Source organism: Macaca nemestrina, chromosome 5 (assembly GCF_043159975.1).
Source record: "Macaca nemestrina isolate mMacNem1 chromosome 5, mMacNem.hap1, whole genome shotgun sequence".
In the NCBI taxonomy this organism is placed as follows: Eukaryota; Metazoa; Chordata; class Mammalia; order Primates; family Cercopithecidae; genus Macaca; species Macaca nemestrina.
The window spans coordinates 77,381,572-77,396,470 of record NC_092129.1 but is presented as its reverse complement, the minus strand read 5'-3'; the positions used below and the strand labels follow the sequence as shown (position 1 = coordinate 77,396,470).

Genomic DNA, 14,899 nt, shown 5'->3' with positions numbered 1-14,899 from the left:
TTGTAAGTTTGCTATAAAATCGAACAGAAAATGAATTCTAGCATCTCTCAAGTCTTGTAGATAATGTAGCATAAAATTATTATATGTTATGGCAGTAGCCCTGCTAGCAGCATTCAAGTCATAAATTCTTAACAAAATGATTCCTTTTCTGTTTTTTGAACTTAATTTGATGGTTTAAAAAAATGAACTGGTCAGGCACAGTGGCTCACGCCTGTAATCCCAGCACTTGGGGAGGCCGAGGCAGGCGGATCACTAGGTCAGGAGTTTGAGACCAGCTTGGCCAGTATGGTGAAACCCCCGTCTCTACTAAAAATACAAAAAATTAGCCAGGCATGGTGGGACATGCCTGTAAGCCCAGCTACTAGGGAGACTGAGGGAGGAGAATTGCTTGAACCCGGGAGGTGGAGGTTGCAGTGAGCAAGATCGCACCACTGCACTCCAGCATGGGAGACAGAGTGAGACTCTGTCTCAAAAAAAAAAAATAAAAAACCCCAAACTCAAGAGGAATAACTAAATAACTAGTAATTGCATTTGATCCAGAACAGAAAGGTAGCCAAAGATATTCTAAGGTTCTCTTCATATCTGAAAAGAAATAAACCCAATTAAAAAAAAGACAAAAACATTTAATAGGTATTACGTACAACTTCAGTACAAATTTTCACTTCAAAAAATATTACAGGATTTTATTAATCACTAGTCCCCCAATAGTCTTTGCAGCTTTCCTTACAGATGAAATGACTTCATTATAAAGCAAACGCTTTGATATAGTACTTTGTTTATACTTACACACACATCAGAGAGAATTTTATTATGTGCCTTGAACTTCAACAACTTTCAACTGTTACAGGAATTGCTTGAGCTGATGTCCTAAGTCAATCATTAACCAAAACATATTTTAAGAATAGGCAAGAAACCTGAGAAGATGGTGATGTAAAAGGGACTAGGCTTGGGGTCAGAGAACAATGGTGAGTTGTGAAGTACCTAAACCAGTCTGCGTGAACTGCACACGTTAGAGAACAGCAGGAACGAAATAAGCTACAAGGTCACAACAAGCAGCCCTGGATGGTAGCATCAAAGATGAAATATTTAAAAAACCACAGAATGAAGTCCCCAAGACGGCAGCTGCTCATTGTCAAGATTATTTAATCAACTCTGCCGCTGACCTGGGAATCCTACCAGCTAGTAAGCATTGATTTTAAAAATACATAAGGCAATTCCAATTGTCCTTTTTTTTTTTTTTTTTTAAAGAGAATTCTGGTATGAGAACTATACCTACTACCAACTCCAAATCCAATCTATGTTGTTCACTAAATTTGACAGTCATGATCAAATAACATTTAACTCTTAAACTCCTTGTAACTTCTTTGTGATTCACCTCCCCAAGTCAACACAATTCTGTGTGTTTTTACGTACGGTCAGACTCTGAAGAGCTACTTAGTAAATGAGCACCTATTTTAGCAGAAATTTTATTCTCTGTCCCATTTATGTGCTATCTGGAACAAGGAGAAAACCTAAAAACGAGATCTATTTCCAGCACTGCAAGCATCTTTGGAGGAGCTTACTTTTCCCCTGTTTCTTTGACTGGTTGTTACATTTATCTGTTTTCAAATTTACCTCCTTTTTGGTGAGAAAAGAGGTTATAGGGAAAAAAGCATTTGAATGAATTCTTCATTTCATTTATGACTCTGTTAATAGCGATGTGTATCTTGGCAAACCAGCTTCTCCAAGCAACCCATCTTGCTCTCTCCCCCAGACTCTGTTAAGGACCATTCTGTTTATTTCTTGTGTTTATTATGGAGGTAAAAGCCATATAAAGCACGTAACTGCCACTAAAGGAATCCTGATCACTTAAACACCGCCTTTTATGATTGGTTAACTATGCATCTTATCTGTCTAACTCTGTGGGTCACGGATTCCTTTTTCTGTTATCCTTTTCCAGGTATTAGTTTTCAGATGAAGAGAGATATGTGTTGTAACTTTTGTTTTGACGGCCAGATTTAAGTAATCTGCAATATATCTTGATAGTGACAATGAAAACTAATTCTGAAATTCCAGATGTCTAATTGGTAACAAGAGCATGGCATAGCCCAGGCAAGATGATCCTTACCATCCTAGCGGTCAGTGTTTAGGACAGACATTCCCCAGTCATGTGAGGGATGACACTTGATCACGGCTGTACAAGCCTCTGTACCAGGCTCCCAGATACGACAGGCAGTACAGTAAGATTTCACTAGTGAACTTCTTATTAAATAGCAAAAACACGGTATCTGATCCAAATGGATTCTAGACTTTGTAACATTACTTTAAAAATGTAAAGCACTATGGTAATGTCTTTTTCAGTTATTGAATAGGTGAGAAGTGCTGTTGGAAACGTGGGAAAAATGTATAGGCAAAAAATAAACCTAATAAACATATAGACAAGCAAACCCAGAAACACTGGCCTGGGGATTCTTATATGCAGGGACACATAACACTTTCCATCCTGAAGCTCCAGCTGGACAGACGCGGTTGAAACACTCTCCATATTCTAACAATGAGAATCAGTATCACGTGTCAGCACGAGTTTTCACACTGTGTGCTTTTATGTGGTATGCATGGAATATAAGTGGAAAAAAGGATCTGTGAGGTTTCATTTAATAAGGACTAGATGGTGGATAAAAATTGGTTCCAGTAGCACACCACGGCTCAGGATTATAATAATTGAAAGGGGATGCAATGTCTAAGACACGGCACAGGAGGCTTCAGCTAGTTTAAAATAAGGTTAAGCTAATGATATATGCTTTAAAGGCAAAGCGGTGTATGACCCCAGCTCCCCCAGGATTCACCCATCATCAAGGTTAATGCACATGTACACAGTTAAACACGAAGGCTCATGGGAATGTACTGTCTAGTCATTAGGTTGACTCTGATTTTTTGTAACCTTGTTTAAGTGGGCCAGGACAGCTATTAATGGTCCCAATGACCTCTTTCTCTAATCCTTACTTTATACATCAGGTGGCTCCCCAAAATGTTATACCAAATCTGTAAAATACAAATAAAACAAAAGACAAATACCCACCACGTACAACATGAACTGAACAACCATTTAAAAACTCAATGGGTGAGAACTTCTTGGGCCTCATCTGCTAGATTCCTTTCTTAAAATCCATACACCAAATTTAACAGGAAGGTTCCCACTCTTTGAAGAGGAAACTTCAGATGTACAAGTCTTGAGTGAAAGATATTTTGGTGGCTGACTAACCATCTTACTGAATAAGAGACACGATTTTTGTAAACGACACAAGAGTGACAGATGCACAAATGTTTTGGCCAGTGTGCCTTTAAATAGGTATCTCCCTAGAGGGAGGAAGGTATGCATTCTATAGGAGGGCAGCCTTCAAAGCTGCTCAGTCATGTTTTTGCCAGTGGGTCAAACACCTGCAGTGCTGTCCTCTTGTCTTGGTCACTGATTGTCACCCAGTGACCCAAGGTTTTGTGTTCATGATCTGGTGGCAGCTCCGCCTTCACAGCTGAAGCGCCAGCTGACACTGGGTCTATGGGATCCCTTTCAGGGCTCCTGGTCCCTGAGTCCAAAGGGTCTGAGCTCTTAGAAAGCCAAGTGTTATTCAACAGTTTAGGGTGGTGAAGAAGGTTCCAGAAGGGGTCCTGATAATCACCAAGAAGAGGGGCTGCCTCTGGCTTCATCGCTTTGGTGCCATCGCTGTCGGGGCTTGTAGCAGATGAAGTGCTGAGTAAGTCCCCTTGTGGAAGAATGGCGCCCACAGCAGGCGGGTGCCCAGAGGGGCTGTCGCTGCTGTTGTAAGTGAGGCCCTGGAGGAGCTGGCTGTTGCTCTGCAGGACCTGCAGGTGGAAGGCTGCGGGGGCTGACTTCTTCCTCCTCGGGGGGACCTTGGGCACAAGAGATGGTGCCTCCAGAGGGGGCGGCACGGAGGCTCCTGCCACAGGAGGGGCTTCGTCTGATGCCGGCTTTCCATGGCTTGGTCTCTCTGCGGCTTTCCCAGGCTGAAATGTTCTTGGTTTGGGAACAGGAGGGACTTGAGGGACTGTCGCGAGAGGAGGGGCCTCAAGGCTTGTCTCCGGGGGCCCGATTGTAAAATGGACAGTCTGTTGCTCAAACTGTTCTTCCGGTGACAGGGGCTGAGAAAAGGTGGGACAAAGAGTGTAAATAAGAAGCCAACACCTGGGCAGCTGAGGATCAGAGAACACTGAGTGGTCAGCAGAGAACAGAGATGAGACCAAGCTGACATTCTAGCAAATTCGAGATTTGAGAATGTGTGGGGTGCCAGAAATGTCACCAGGTAAGGAAAAGAAAAAGCACAGGAGAAACACACATGTATCAGGTCATACCAGCAGGTCCAATGAAAATGAGTGGAAATTTTAAAACCAGGGCCACAGTAAATAATCAGAGAAACTTTTCTTTGTCACTTTAGGAAATGGGGTTATGCTCTTCCTTTATTGAAAGCAAACCTCTCTGAAAACACTCTTTGAAGATGCAACCTGGGCTGATTCATGGTCTGTACCATGCTAGGGTGAAGTAACTTGTGTTACAACACTAAGCTGATTGAAGGACTAATGGATATACTTTCTCCTTGAATTTTTTTTTTTTTTTTTTTTTTTTGACAAGGAGTCTCGCTTTGTTCCCCAGGCTGGAGTGCAATGGTGCAATCTCAGTTCACTGCAACCTCTGCCTCCCAGGTTCAAGCGATTCTCCTGCCTCAGCCTCCGGAGTAGCTGGGATTACAGGTGCCCGCCACCATGCCTGACTAATTTTTGTATTTTTAGTAGAGACAGGATTTCACCATGTTGGTCAGGCTGGTCTCGAACTCCTGACCTCAGGTGATCTGCCTGCCTTAGCCTCCCAAAGTGCTGGGATTACAGGCGTGAGCCACTGTGCCTGGCTCCTTGAATCTTTTATACTTAAATATTGGTAAAAAATGGAAATCTTGACACTGCCTTGGTTCTGGTTCAAATCTATCACAAAGAAAACAACTGCACAGGCAAAATGAAGCTTTCGTACAGAAAAGGTGATCAGTAGACTAGTTAAACATTGGCGTTTCGGTGTTTCTTTAGGTTCTTTAGAAAACAAACTAAAAAAAAAGAAAGTCGCTTTTCCAACAGCCTTTTACTCTAACTCCTGTGCAGCAGGCTGGGAAAATGAATCCATTTCTGCTCCTGGCTTTTACAAGAAAAGACAAAGCAGGTGGTCCCCGACTTACAATGGTTCCACTGAGGATTTTCCACTTTACCCTAGTGTGCAAGTGCTAACGTTCCATAGAAAGCATACTTCGATTTTTGAAGTTTGATCTTTTCTTTTTATTATTATAAAATAGGCTGTGTTGAATGTTTTTTTTTTTTTTTTTTTTGCCCAGCCGTAGGCTAATGTGTGTGTTCTGAGCATGTTCAAGGTCAGCAAGACTATGACGTTTGGTAGGTGTATTAGATGCAGTTTTGACACGATATTTTTCAACTTACGATGGGTTTATTGGGACATCACCCCATTTTAAGTCGAGGAGCATCTGAACGGGGAAAAGGCGGAGGAAAAAGGTCCACTTTGTAAGGAGGCATGGACAAGGGATGGATGGTAATGAGCCAATGTAGGACAGAAGAGCAACCCAGGAAATACAAAGCAAGCGCTGTCAAGAATGAAGCCGAAGCCCCCCTCACACTCTCTAGGAGAGAAGCAGCATCGTGCTGTGACGACCAGGAAGGGATTACCGAGGGTCCGTTACTAGAACACTGAGATCAAACGGAAGATCCAGATGTGTCTACAGATGCCAGTCTTTGGGCTGCTACTGTCCTTACAAACTCATGTCTTTGAAGCAGTAAGCAAGGCTGAGAAGCTTGAGAGCGAGAGCAAAAAACAATCTGCAAGAAAAGTGGCAAGAAAAGCTGTGGATCCTCTCGTAGACTGAGGCCACACGAAAGCATGTGAACATGGCGAATCTGGGAATCAGTTACTGTTTTTCTAATGCCTTGAAACCATGTGCACACAACACAGACCACATGCAAATGGGTGGTACCAGAACACGTGGGGAAAAGCATCCCACCGTGGTTCCCTCTGGGGACTCAGAACACTTAGGAAGCATAATGCCTCCAAGCTGTTCTCGTCACACTGACAATCTGCAAGACAGTGGACTCCTCGTTCTTCTCAGCCAGAGCCAAGACACAGTAGGATATGAGGGAGGAAGCAGTTGTCAGACCTTTCCCCAAAGACACGCCTGTGTCTAGGACTCATGAACATGAGGCTGTCCATAGGGAATTTCTTTTTTTTTTTTGAGATGGAGTCTCACTCTGTCGCCCAGGCTGGAATGCAGTGGCACAATCTTGGCTCACTGCGACTTCGGCCTCCGGGTTCCTGTCTCAGCCTCCTGAGTAGCTGGGATTACAGGTGTGCACTACCACACCCAGCTAATTTTTCTATTTTTAGTAGAGACGGGGTTTCACCATGTTGGTCAGGCTGGTCTGGAACTCCTGACCTCGTAATCCGCTCACTTCAGCTTCCCAAAGTGCTGGGATTACAGGCCACAATTCTTATCTATCGAGACATGTGAGCAATTTAGGAGTAAGAGGTTTTATGTTACCAGGCTTTTACCTTTCCTGTCCTTCTCAAGGTTGGCTTCTTGATGGCAGGAACTCTGGGTGGGGGTCGACGGGGCAGGAGCGGGGGCACCTGTGGGGTCTCTGGTTTGGCTGCCCCCGGTGTGGGCTCTGGTTCAGATGATGCTTCGGGGGCCCTTGGAGCCATGGCACTTAGGGCTTCTTCGGAAGTGCCTGAAACATTAAACCACATGGCCGAAGTGTAAAGGACAAGGCAATTCACTGCATGACTTCATCTTTAGACAGTCTACATCCTAAGGGTCATTTACTAATTCAATGTATTTCAGGAGTAACCAGCTAGGTTCAGCCCCAGCATTTTTCCTTTTTTATTTTTTAAGATGGGCTCTCGCTCTGTCACCCAGGCTGGAGTGCAGTGGCATGATCATGGCTCACTGCAGTCTCAACCTCCCAGTCTCGAGCCATTCTCCCACTTCAGCCTCCCTAGTAGCTGGGATTACAGGTGAACACTGCCATGCCCAGCTAATTAAAAAAAATTTTTAGTAGAGATGAGGTCTCGTTATGTTGCTGGAACTCCTGGGCTCACGCAATCTACTTACCTCAGCCTCCTAAGTAGCTGGAACTACCGGTGGGAACCATCACGCCTAGCTAATTTTAAAATTTTTGTAGAGACAGGGTCTCACTCTTGCCCAGACTTGTCTCGAACTCCTGGACTCAAACAATCCTCCTGCCCTGGCCTCTCAAAATGCTGGGATTATAGGCATGAGCCACTGCACCCAGCAGCCCCAGGTTTTCACGCTCACCTTCCTAGTGATCTGGGGTCTGTGGATAGTCTGGATGACCCTGAAATCATATGCAAAGTCTCATGTGTACTTACATTTCTCAGGGTAGATCATCCAAACATAAAAAAATCTCAATGGGGCCATGACCAAGAGAGTGTTAAGCTGGGACTGTAGGTAGATTTCAAACCTCTACTAACATCTACATCTCTAGCATTTTTTTTTTAAACAGCTTTATTGTCGTATAATTCACATACTGTGAAATTCACCCTTTCTAAGTGTACCATTCACTGGTTTTTAGTATATTCACAGAGTTGTGCCACCATCACACTCTCTAACTCCAGAACATTTTCATCACACAAAAAAGAAGCCCCACACCCGTCAACAGCCACTCCCCACCCAGGCCTCCTTCCAGTCCCTGGAAAGCACGAAGAACTTTCTGACCCCATGAATTTGCCTGCTGTGGCCATTTCATAAAAAGGGGATGGTACACTATGTGGCCTTTTTTTCTTTCTTTCACATAGCATAATCTCTTCAAGGTCCACCCATGAGGTAGTAGGTATCAGGCCCCATTCTTTTTTTTCTTTTTTTTTTTGAGACGGAGTCTTGCTCTGTTGCCCAGGCTGGAGTGCAGTGGTGCCATCTCGGCTCACTGCAAGCTCCGCCTCCCGGGTTCACGCCATTCTCCTGCCTCAGCCTCCTGAGAAGCTGGGACTACAGGCGCCCACCACCACGCCTGGCTAATTTTTTTTTGTATTTTTGGTAGAGACGGGATTTCACCGTGTTAGCCAGGAAGGTCTCAATCTCCTGACCTCGTGATGCGACCGCCTCGGCCTCCCAAAGTGCTGGGATTACAGGCATGAGCCTCTGTGCCCAGCCCTATTCTTTTTTTTAATCGCTGAACAATATTCCATTGAATGGATGGACCACATTTTGTTTATCCATTTACCAGCTGATGGACACTTGGGTTGTTATATTCATAGTTTTAGTTATTTTTCTTTTCTTTCTTTTTCTTTTTTTTTTTTTTTTGAGACAGCTCGCTCTGGCGCCCAGGCTAGAGTGCAATGGGGCGATCTCGGCTCACTGCAAGCTCTGCCTCTCGGGTTCTCACCATTCTCCTGCCTCAGCCTCCTGAACAGCTGGGACTACAGGCGCCCACCACCACGCCTGGCTAATTTTTTGTATTTTTAATAGAGATGGGGTTTCACCATGTTAGCCAGGATGGTCTTAATCTCCTGACCTCGTGATTCGCCCACCTTGGCCTCCCAAAGTGCTGGGATTACAGGTGTGAGCCACCGCGCCCGACCTAGTTTTAGTTATTTTTCTAAAATAAGAAAAAAAAACCATTCGTGGCAGTATCATTCTACAACAGTAGTTCTCAACCTTTTAACTCATGCCCCCTTAAATATTATTTGAGAATTTCAAAGAAGTTAAACATGCTGACTAAAAGCAAATGAGGCAATGGTGATTGCTCACACCTTTTCAAAGGGCACACTCAGCCGGGCGTGGTGGCTCAGAGCTGTAATCCCAGCACTTTGGGAGGCCAAGGTGGGTGAATCACCTGAGGTTGGGAGTTGAAGACCAGCCTGGTCAACATGGTGAAACCATGTTTCTACTGAAAATACAAAAATTGGTTCGGCATGGTGGTGCGCACCTGTAGTCCCAGCTACTCAGGAGGCTGAGGCAGGAGAATTGCTTGAACCTGGGAGGCGGAGGTTGCAGTGACCTGGGATTGCGCCACTGCACTCCAGCCCAGGTGAAAGCGTGAAACTCAGTCTCAACAACAACAACAACAACAAACCCACAAAAAGGACACATTCTCCTCTTGCCAAAGGAGATTCTGGAACAAAGCCAAGGCCAAAACTAAAAGTGTAAATTACCAGTGATTATGAATGAAGCCGGGGAGAGCCTAAGTTGACTAACATGGTTTAAGTAACAGCAACAAAAAACAGTGTGGTGGGAAAGAGGTCCCTGCCTGTCACTAAAAACTTTATTTCCACTTGCCAGTGATTTAAAAGGTAGATTTTGTGCCTGAAATTAGGTCAAACACCGTAACTGTCTGTTTTATAAAGCTGGCTGAATGACTTCGTGCCAGCAGCATTCACCTTTTTAAAAACTCATTCTGGTTTATTTCAGTCTCTCCTTTAGATGCTGCTTAATAGCCCTGGGATGATTTTTATACACATACTGAATTTTGAAAATACAATTTTAAATGAACAATCAATCTTAGTATAGATTTATATAAAATGTTGCTAAAGGATGCTTTCATTTAAGATTGCCTCCAGAAGAATAAAAAGAGTTATTTTTGTTTCTAGACCATTTTTAGTGGTGAGATGAAAAGAAGAATCGGTTTTTCCACTGCCCCCAGGCACCTACCTCCTCTGGCTTCCAGGAGACACCGGATTGCTGCTTCTGCCTCCTGGGCATTGGTGGTTTTGATCTGCTTGACATTATAAGGTTTACTTATTCCAGTCCGAGCCTTGGGCTTGAGGACAGAATGAGGAAGAGCAGAGTATCAGCACAGGCAGGCAGATAGCCTCATGGGACGTATTTGCTACCTATGCATCTGCGCAGGGCTCCACCAGACGATGCTGACCATACAAACTTCAGCCTCCACCACACCCTGCAATCCTCTCTTCCCTGGAGCACTCTCTTTCCAAGAGTGCCACACTACGTAGACCTGATGACCCTGGTCTCCAAAGCTGGGTGGTTACCGATTTTTGTATATGGACAGACCATCTTCTATCTTTATTTCAATAACCAGGTGAAAGTCAGAAAGCAAAATCAGAGGCCACTCTTTCCACGGTCCGGCTGAGTTATTAAAATAGCTTCCAGATATGTATTTCCTTAAAAGTGTTTTTTTCTACTTCTTCATCCAGCATCTGGTGTGCCTTAATGACCTATTTTCACTACTGTAAACCACTGGCCTCCAGTCACCCCCGCACCTGCTGGGGCTGCACAAGCACCTGACCAGGCCCAGCACCCCAGAGGCATCCCAGTCACAGCAGTTTCCCCCCTAGCACCCGGCTTCCCCTCTACTCCCCCGCCTTCACCTGCTCTCTTCCCCAGCAGCTCATGGGACCCTCTGGAACCCTGCACCTCCACAGTCCTCTATGGCTGTTACTCTTCCTACTGTTTTCCCCAACTTCATTATTTACATTTCCTTTTAGCCTCTTCTCTCAACCAACTTGACTCCAGAATGATCATCATTTTCCCAGGATGATGACCTGAATTTCTCCCATTTTCCCTTCTACCAAGCAACGCTCTGGCCGTACACCAAGGGCAGAGGCAAGAATGGGAAGAGAGAGAAATGGATGAGTCTAGAAACCAGGGATATTTGAGATTTTTCATCAACAGTGATTTTCTCTAGAACACTACATACAACCATTTAAAAGCCCTATGGAGGACCTGTGAGGAAGGGTCATGGGGTGTGGAGATGAGACGGTGAGCAGGTAGAGGGTTAAAGACACATAAATCTATATATTCATTGAGAAGAGAGACCTCACACTATCCTGGGGACAAAACCCGTAGGTTTGAAATATATGCAGAAGAACTCACTGGTTGCTGAGGTGCTCCTGGCAGAAGTCTTGCGGTCTGCAAAATTGAATACTGCCCACGGGTGCCAGAGGAGATGGACGCATCTGAAGCCGACTTTTTCACCATTAAACCGGCTGTAAAAACCAATGAGGGCAGAGTCTCAATCTCAGTGAAGGCACAACTTTCCAGTCAGCTGCCAGGAGCCCGACTAGACGAGGCGGATGTCCCAGCAGACCACAGACATGGTGAGATCCGAATACTCACTCGGCACTTCGGGCACCCACAGAGCCTTCCTTGACTCTCTGTGGAGTTTCTCACTTGATTCTACCCGTGTGTGCCTATTGATGTAGATGATCTGGAGAAGCATTACTAGAATGCAAACTTTAACATCCTGGGGGATTCAGATCTGATATAAAAACCAATCGATTTTGAAATGGTTCCAAACACTGTTACTAGGACCAGAGTTTTAAAATATTTTGTGGGGAAAAAAATATTTCAAAAACCCCAGCCTGGGCAACATGGTGAAACTGTCTTTACAAAATAAATAAATAAATGAATAAAAATAGCCAAGCCTGATGGCATGTGCCTGTAGTCCTAGCTACTTGGCAGGCTGGGGCAGGATGACTGCTTGAGCCAGAGAGGTCAAGGCTTCAGTGAGCTGTAAGATCGCACCACTGCACTCCAGCCCGGGGGACAGAATGAGCCTATCTTAAAAAAAAAAAAAAAAAAAAATTGCAAAGCAGGGGAATAAACTGTTAAAATATACTCGCAGCCATTAACAAATGTTTTAGAACACTTAATGACACAGAAAATATAACCCCATTAAATAAAAGACAACCGACCAGAGAAAATGGGTATTAATACCCATTTTTTCTTTTCTTTTGAGACGGAGTCTCGCTCTGTCGCCCAGGCTGGAGTGCAGTGGCCGGATCTCAGCTCACTGCAAGCTCCGCCTCCTGGGTTCACACCATTCTCCTGCCTCAGCCTCCCAAGCAGCTGGGATTACAGGCGCCCACAACCACGCCCGGCTAATTTTTTATATTTTTAGTAGAGACGAGGTTTCACCGTGTTAGCCAGGATGGTCTTGATCTCCTGACCTCATGATCTGCCTGCCTCGGCCTCCCAAAGTGCTGGGATTACAGGCGTGAGCCACCACGCCAAGCCAATTTTGTTAAAAAAAAAAAAAAAAAGTATGTTGCTACAGATATACGTAACTGGAAAAAGAAGTCTTTTGTAACAACTATTATCTGTAGGTCATCAAGTGAATTTTAAAATTTTCTTCTTCTTTGTAATTATCTCTAAAATTTCCGCAATAATACATGACTTATACATTTTATTTTTAGGTTGTTTTTATTTTATATCTGGGCTTGTGGCTTGCCATTGGCTACTACTGTGACGTCAGCCACGATAAGCCCAATTCTGAAGTAACGGCTTAGGAAGATCTAAGTCTGATCATGACATTTTTGGGGAGGGAGAAGTAAACAGTGGTGGTAAAATGGAAGTGGATCAAAAGCACATCACAGCTTTGCTTTCAGGTTATCAGGGAGGGCTAGATGGGCAAAGCATTGTTCGAGGAACCAGAAGAAAATGCTCCTAGACCCAGGCTAAGGGGGAGCTTGTTCTGAGCCCGGGGAACAGGAGGCCTGGGAGCGCAGAGGGGTGACTGGGTCACCTCCAGGCGGGGACCTGGGTTTACCAGATTCCTCATAAGCAGAGGGAGGACTGTGCAGTCGCTGAGGAGAGATGTCTGACTGCGAAGCTCACGTCCCTCCCACAGCTGCTGCCCCCATTCTGCATCCTCTAAAGCTGCCAAGGGAGAGCAGCTTGAAGCAGAAGCACAGCTCCAGGGTGAAGAGCAGCTTTGCAAAGGAGCCATTTAATTTGCCATGAGAAACACAACCAGCCCTGACGTCAAACATGTACTGGATTTACAACAAAAAGGAGCCCGAGGAGGAGGAAGTCCTGTGGGGACCCGAAGGCGGGGGAGAAGTGGATTCTGAGCCATGTTTTCAGTGGCAGGGAATGCGCAGTTATTCCTGGCAGGCATCCAGGGAGCTGAAAGCAAGCAGAGTCTTACTTGGAGGGGGGGGTCTCTGCGGGGGGTGAGGTGGCCGAGGCCGGTTGGGGACCGACAGAGACCTGCTCGGAGAACGGTGGCGGAACTCCCCGACGGCTTCCAGCTCCTGCTTGAGCTCCACCAGGTCCGCGTCATCTGAAGGACATGGCGGGGTGTGAGTACAACGGTCTGTTCCACATGTGAGCATGTCAGACACAGGTCTGAGCACAGGAGGCTGACTGTGCAGGGGGACCTGCTGCAGGACAGCTGAAGGCTCTGTCCAGAAATGGGCACCCCTGTCTGCCGGCAAGGGGCGGGGGTGGGGAGGACACCCAGTGCCTGCTTGGAACATGCAGTGAACCATGGACAATGTGTGTTTCTCAGACTTGAGACATTGAGCTATTTGAAAGTGTGTTTTCTTGTGAAATAACAAGACTTGTGCGGAGTGGAGGAGACAGTTGCAAACCACAGCCCCTGAAGAGTCACCTAACCACGGGAAGACATTTTCAATTCCTCACTCTAGAATACACCGGCTGAGGAAGCTGAGGGTGTTCTCCCTGCTCTGGCAGCAGAGCAGCCTGGCGTGCAATGGCCAGTGCCTAGGACCAGGAGTCTTGCTCACTCATCAAATCCCAAACCCTGTGGGCCCATGGCTGGCCACTCCCAAGGTTCTGCCATCTTGATCTGCCCTGCACGCACCTTCCAAGAGGCTGAGAGATCCTGAGAAGGCACAGCTCCTGCTTCATTACAGATCAAATCAGCAGCCCTAGGGCTCCCCTGAAGCATGGGCCTCTCCATTTTACTTTGACTCAGACACCCCACTCCTTGTATCCAGCAGCTCCACCCCGTGTGTCCTGGAGACTGGAACTGGGGAAAGGCAGGATTTCTCCTACAAATGGGAATTACTGAACACCCCACAGCATCAAGGGAAGACCCTCTCAATGCCCACCAGGTAGCAAAGCCGCCCACGTGTCCCGGGTTGCTCTATTAGTTTCTTCATGTAAAGGACTATCTGTGCTCACACCTGCACTGGCTCCAGAGGCTGCCTGCGTGACGGTCACTCCCGAGAAAAAGGTCCTTCTTATGGGAAGAACACATCCCTCCAGCCACTTCAGTTCCAGGGCAGAAGCCCGCGGCAGGAGCAATGTAAAGAACCACCGCGATGCCTTGGCGAAGGCTGCTGCTTCGTTTTTGGGCAGAAGTCCCCAAACCTGGCTGTGCGTCCAAACCACCTGGAAAGCCTGGTTAAATGCCAGGGTCCCACCCCACTCCTGCCAAATCCAGATCTCTCTGGCAGGGCTCAAAAATCCATAAGTTTAAAAGCTCCTGATGGTTCGGTATAGGCAAGGTATTGATCAGTGTGGGGACCAGCGTACGGTCAAAGGGGCTTGGAGGTCTTCACACCTCTCCTGGCAAAGTACCCTCCCTGAGCTGTGCCTTAATCCACTTTCAGCCCTGTTCTCTGCTCTCAGCCCCAGCTCAAGGGGCCCAATGCATGGCTAAGCTCCTGCACCTGCTGGTTAGAGCTGTCCTCCAACTCGGGGCTCAGTGACTGACAGCTAGAGGCATGCCTGGCGATGAATGGAACAGCATCAACATAGCTGACACTGAAATATGAACTACCCGACCTGCCAGCCATGTAACATTAGTGGGCTTTAAAAGCTACTCAGAACAGTTATTGGCCAGGTGCAGTGGCTCAGGCCTGTAATCCCAGCACTTTGGGAGGCTCAGGTAGGAGGGTCACTTGAGCCCAGGAGTTTGAGACCAGCTTGGGCAACACAGTGACACCCCATCTCTACAAAAAATGCAAAAACATTATCTGGACGTGGTGGCGCATCCCTGAAGTCCCAGCCACTTGGGAGGCTGAGGCGAGAGGATCGCTTGAGCCTGGGAGGTGGAGGTTGCAGTGAGCTGAGATTGTATCACTGTGCTCCAGCCTGGGAGACAGAGTGAGACACTGTCTCAAAAAAAA

The 14,899-nt window shown here is 46.2% G+C and overlaps 1 protein-coding gene across 5 annotated transcripts in view; it reads right to left on the bottom strand.

Moving 5' to 3' along the window:
- Positions 1–602: 602 nt before the first annotated feature.
- The window catches only part of LOC105478739 (synaptojanin 2), a 118,580-nt gene continuing 104,283 nt past the window's right edge, over positions 603–14,899 (bottom strand). Inside the window, exons 23-28 of one of the 5 annotated variants that reach the window (XM_011736349.2) lie at positions 12,949–13,083; positions 10,893–11,005; positions 9,711–9,819; positions 6,593–6,771; positions 5,716–5,865; positions 603–4,137 (exon numbers count right to left, since the gene is read on the bottom strand). In XM_011736349.2, the coding sequence (XP_011734651.2) occupies positions 5,743–5,865; positions 6,593–6,771; positions 9,711–9,819; positions 10,893–11,005; positions 12,949–13,083 (659 nt within the window). In that variant the 3' untranslated portion in view covers positions 603–4,137; positions 5,716–5,742. Of the gene's footprint in view, positions 4,138–5,374; positions 5,866–6,592; positions 6,772–9,710; positions 9,820–10,892; positions 11,006–12,948; positions 13,084–14,899 lie in introns of those variants that run through there. The other 4 variants (XM_011736346.2, XM_011736350.3, XM_011736347.2 and 1 more) reach the window with 4 other exon arrangements.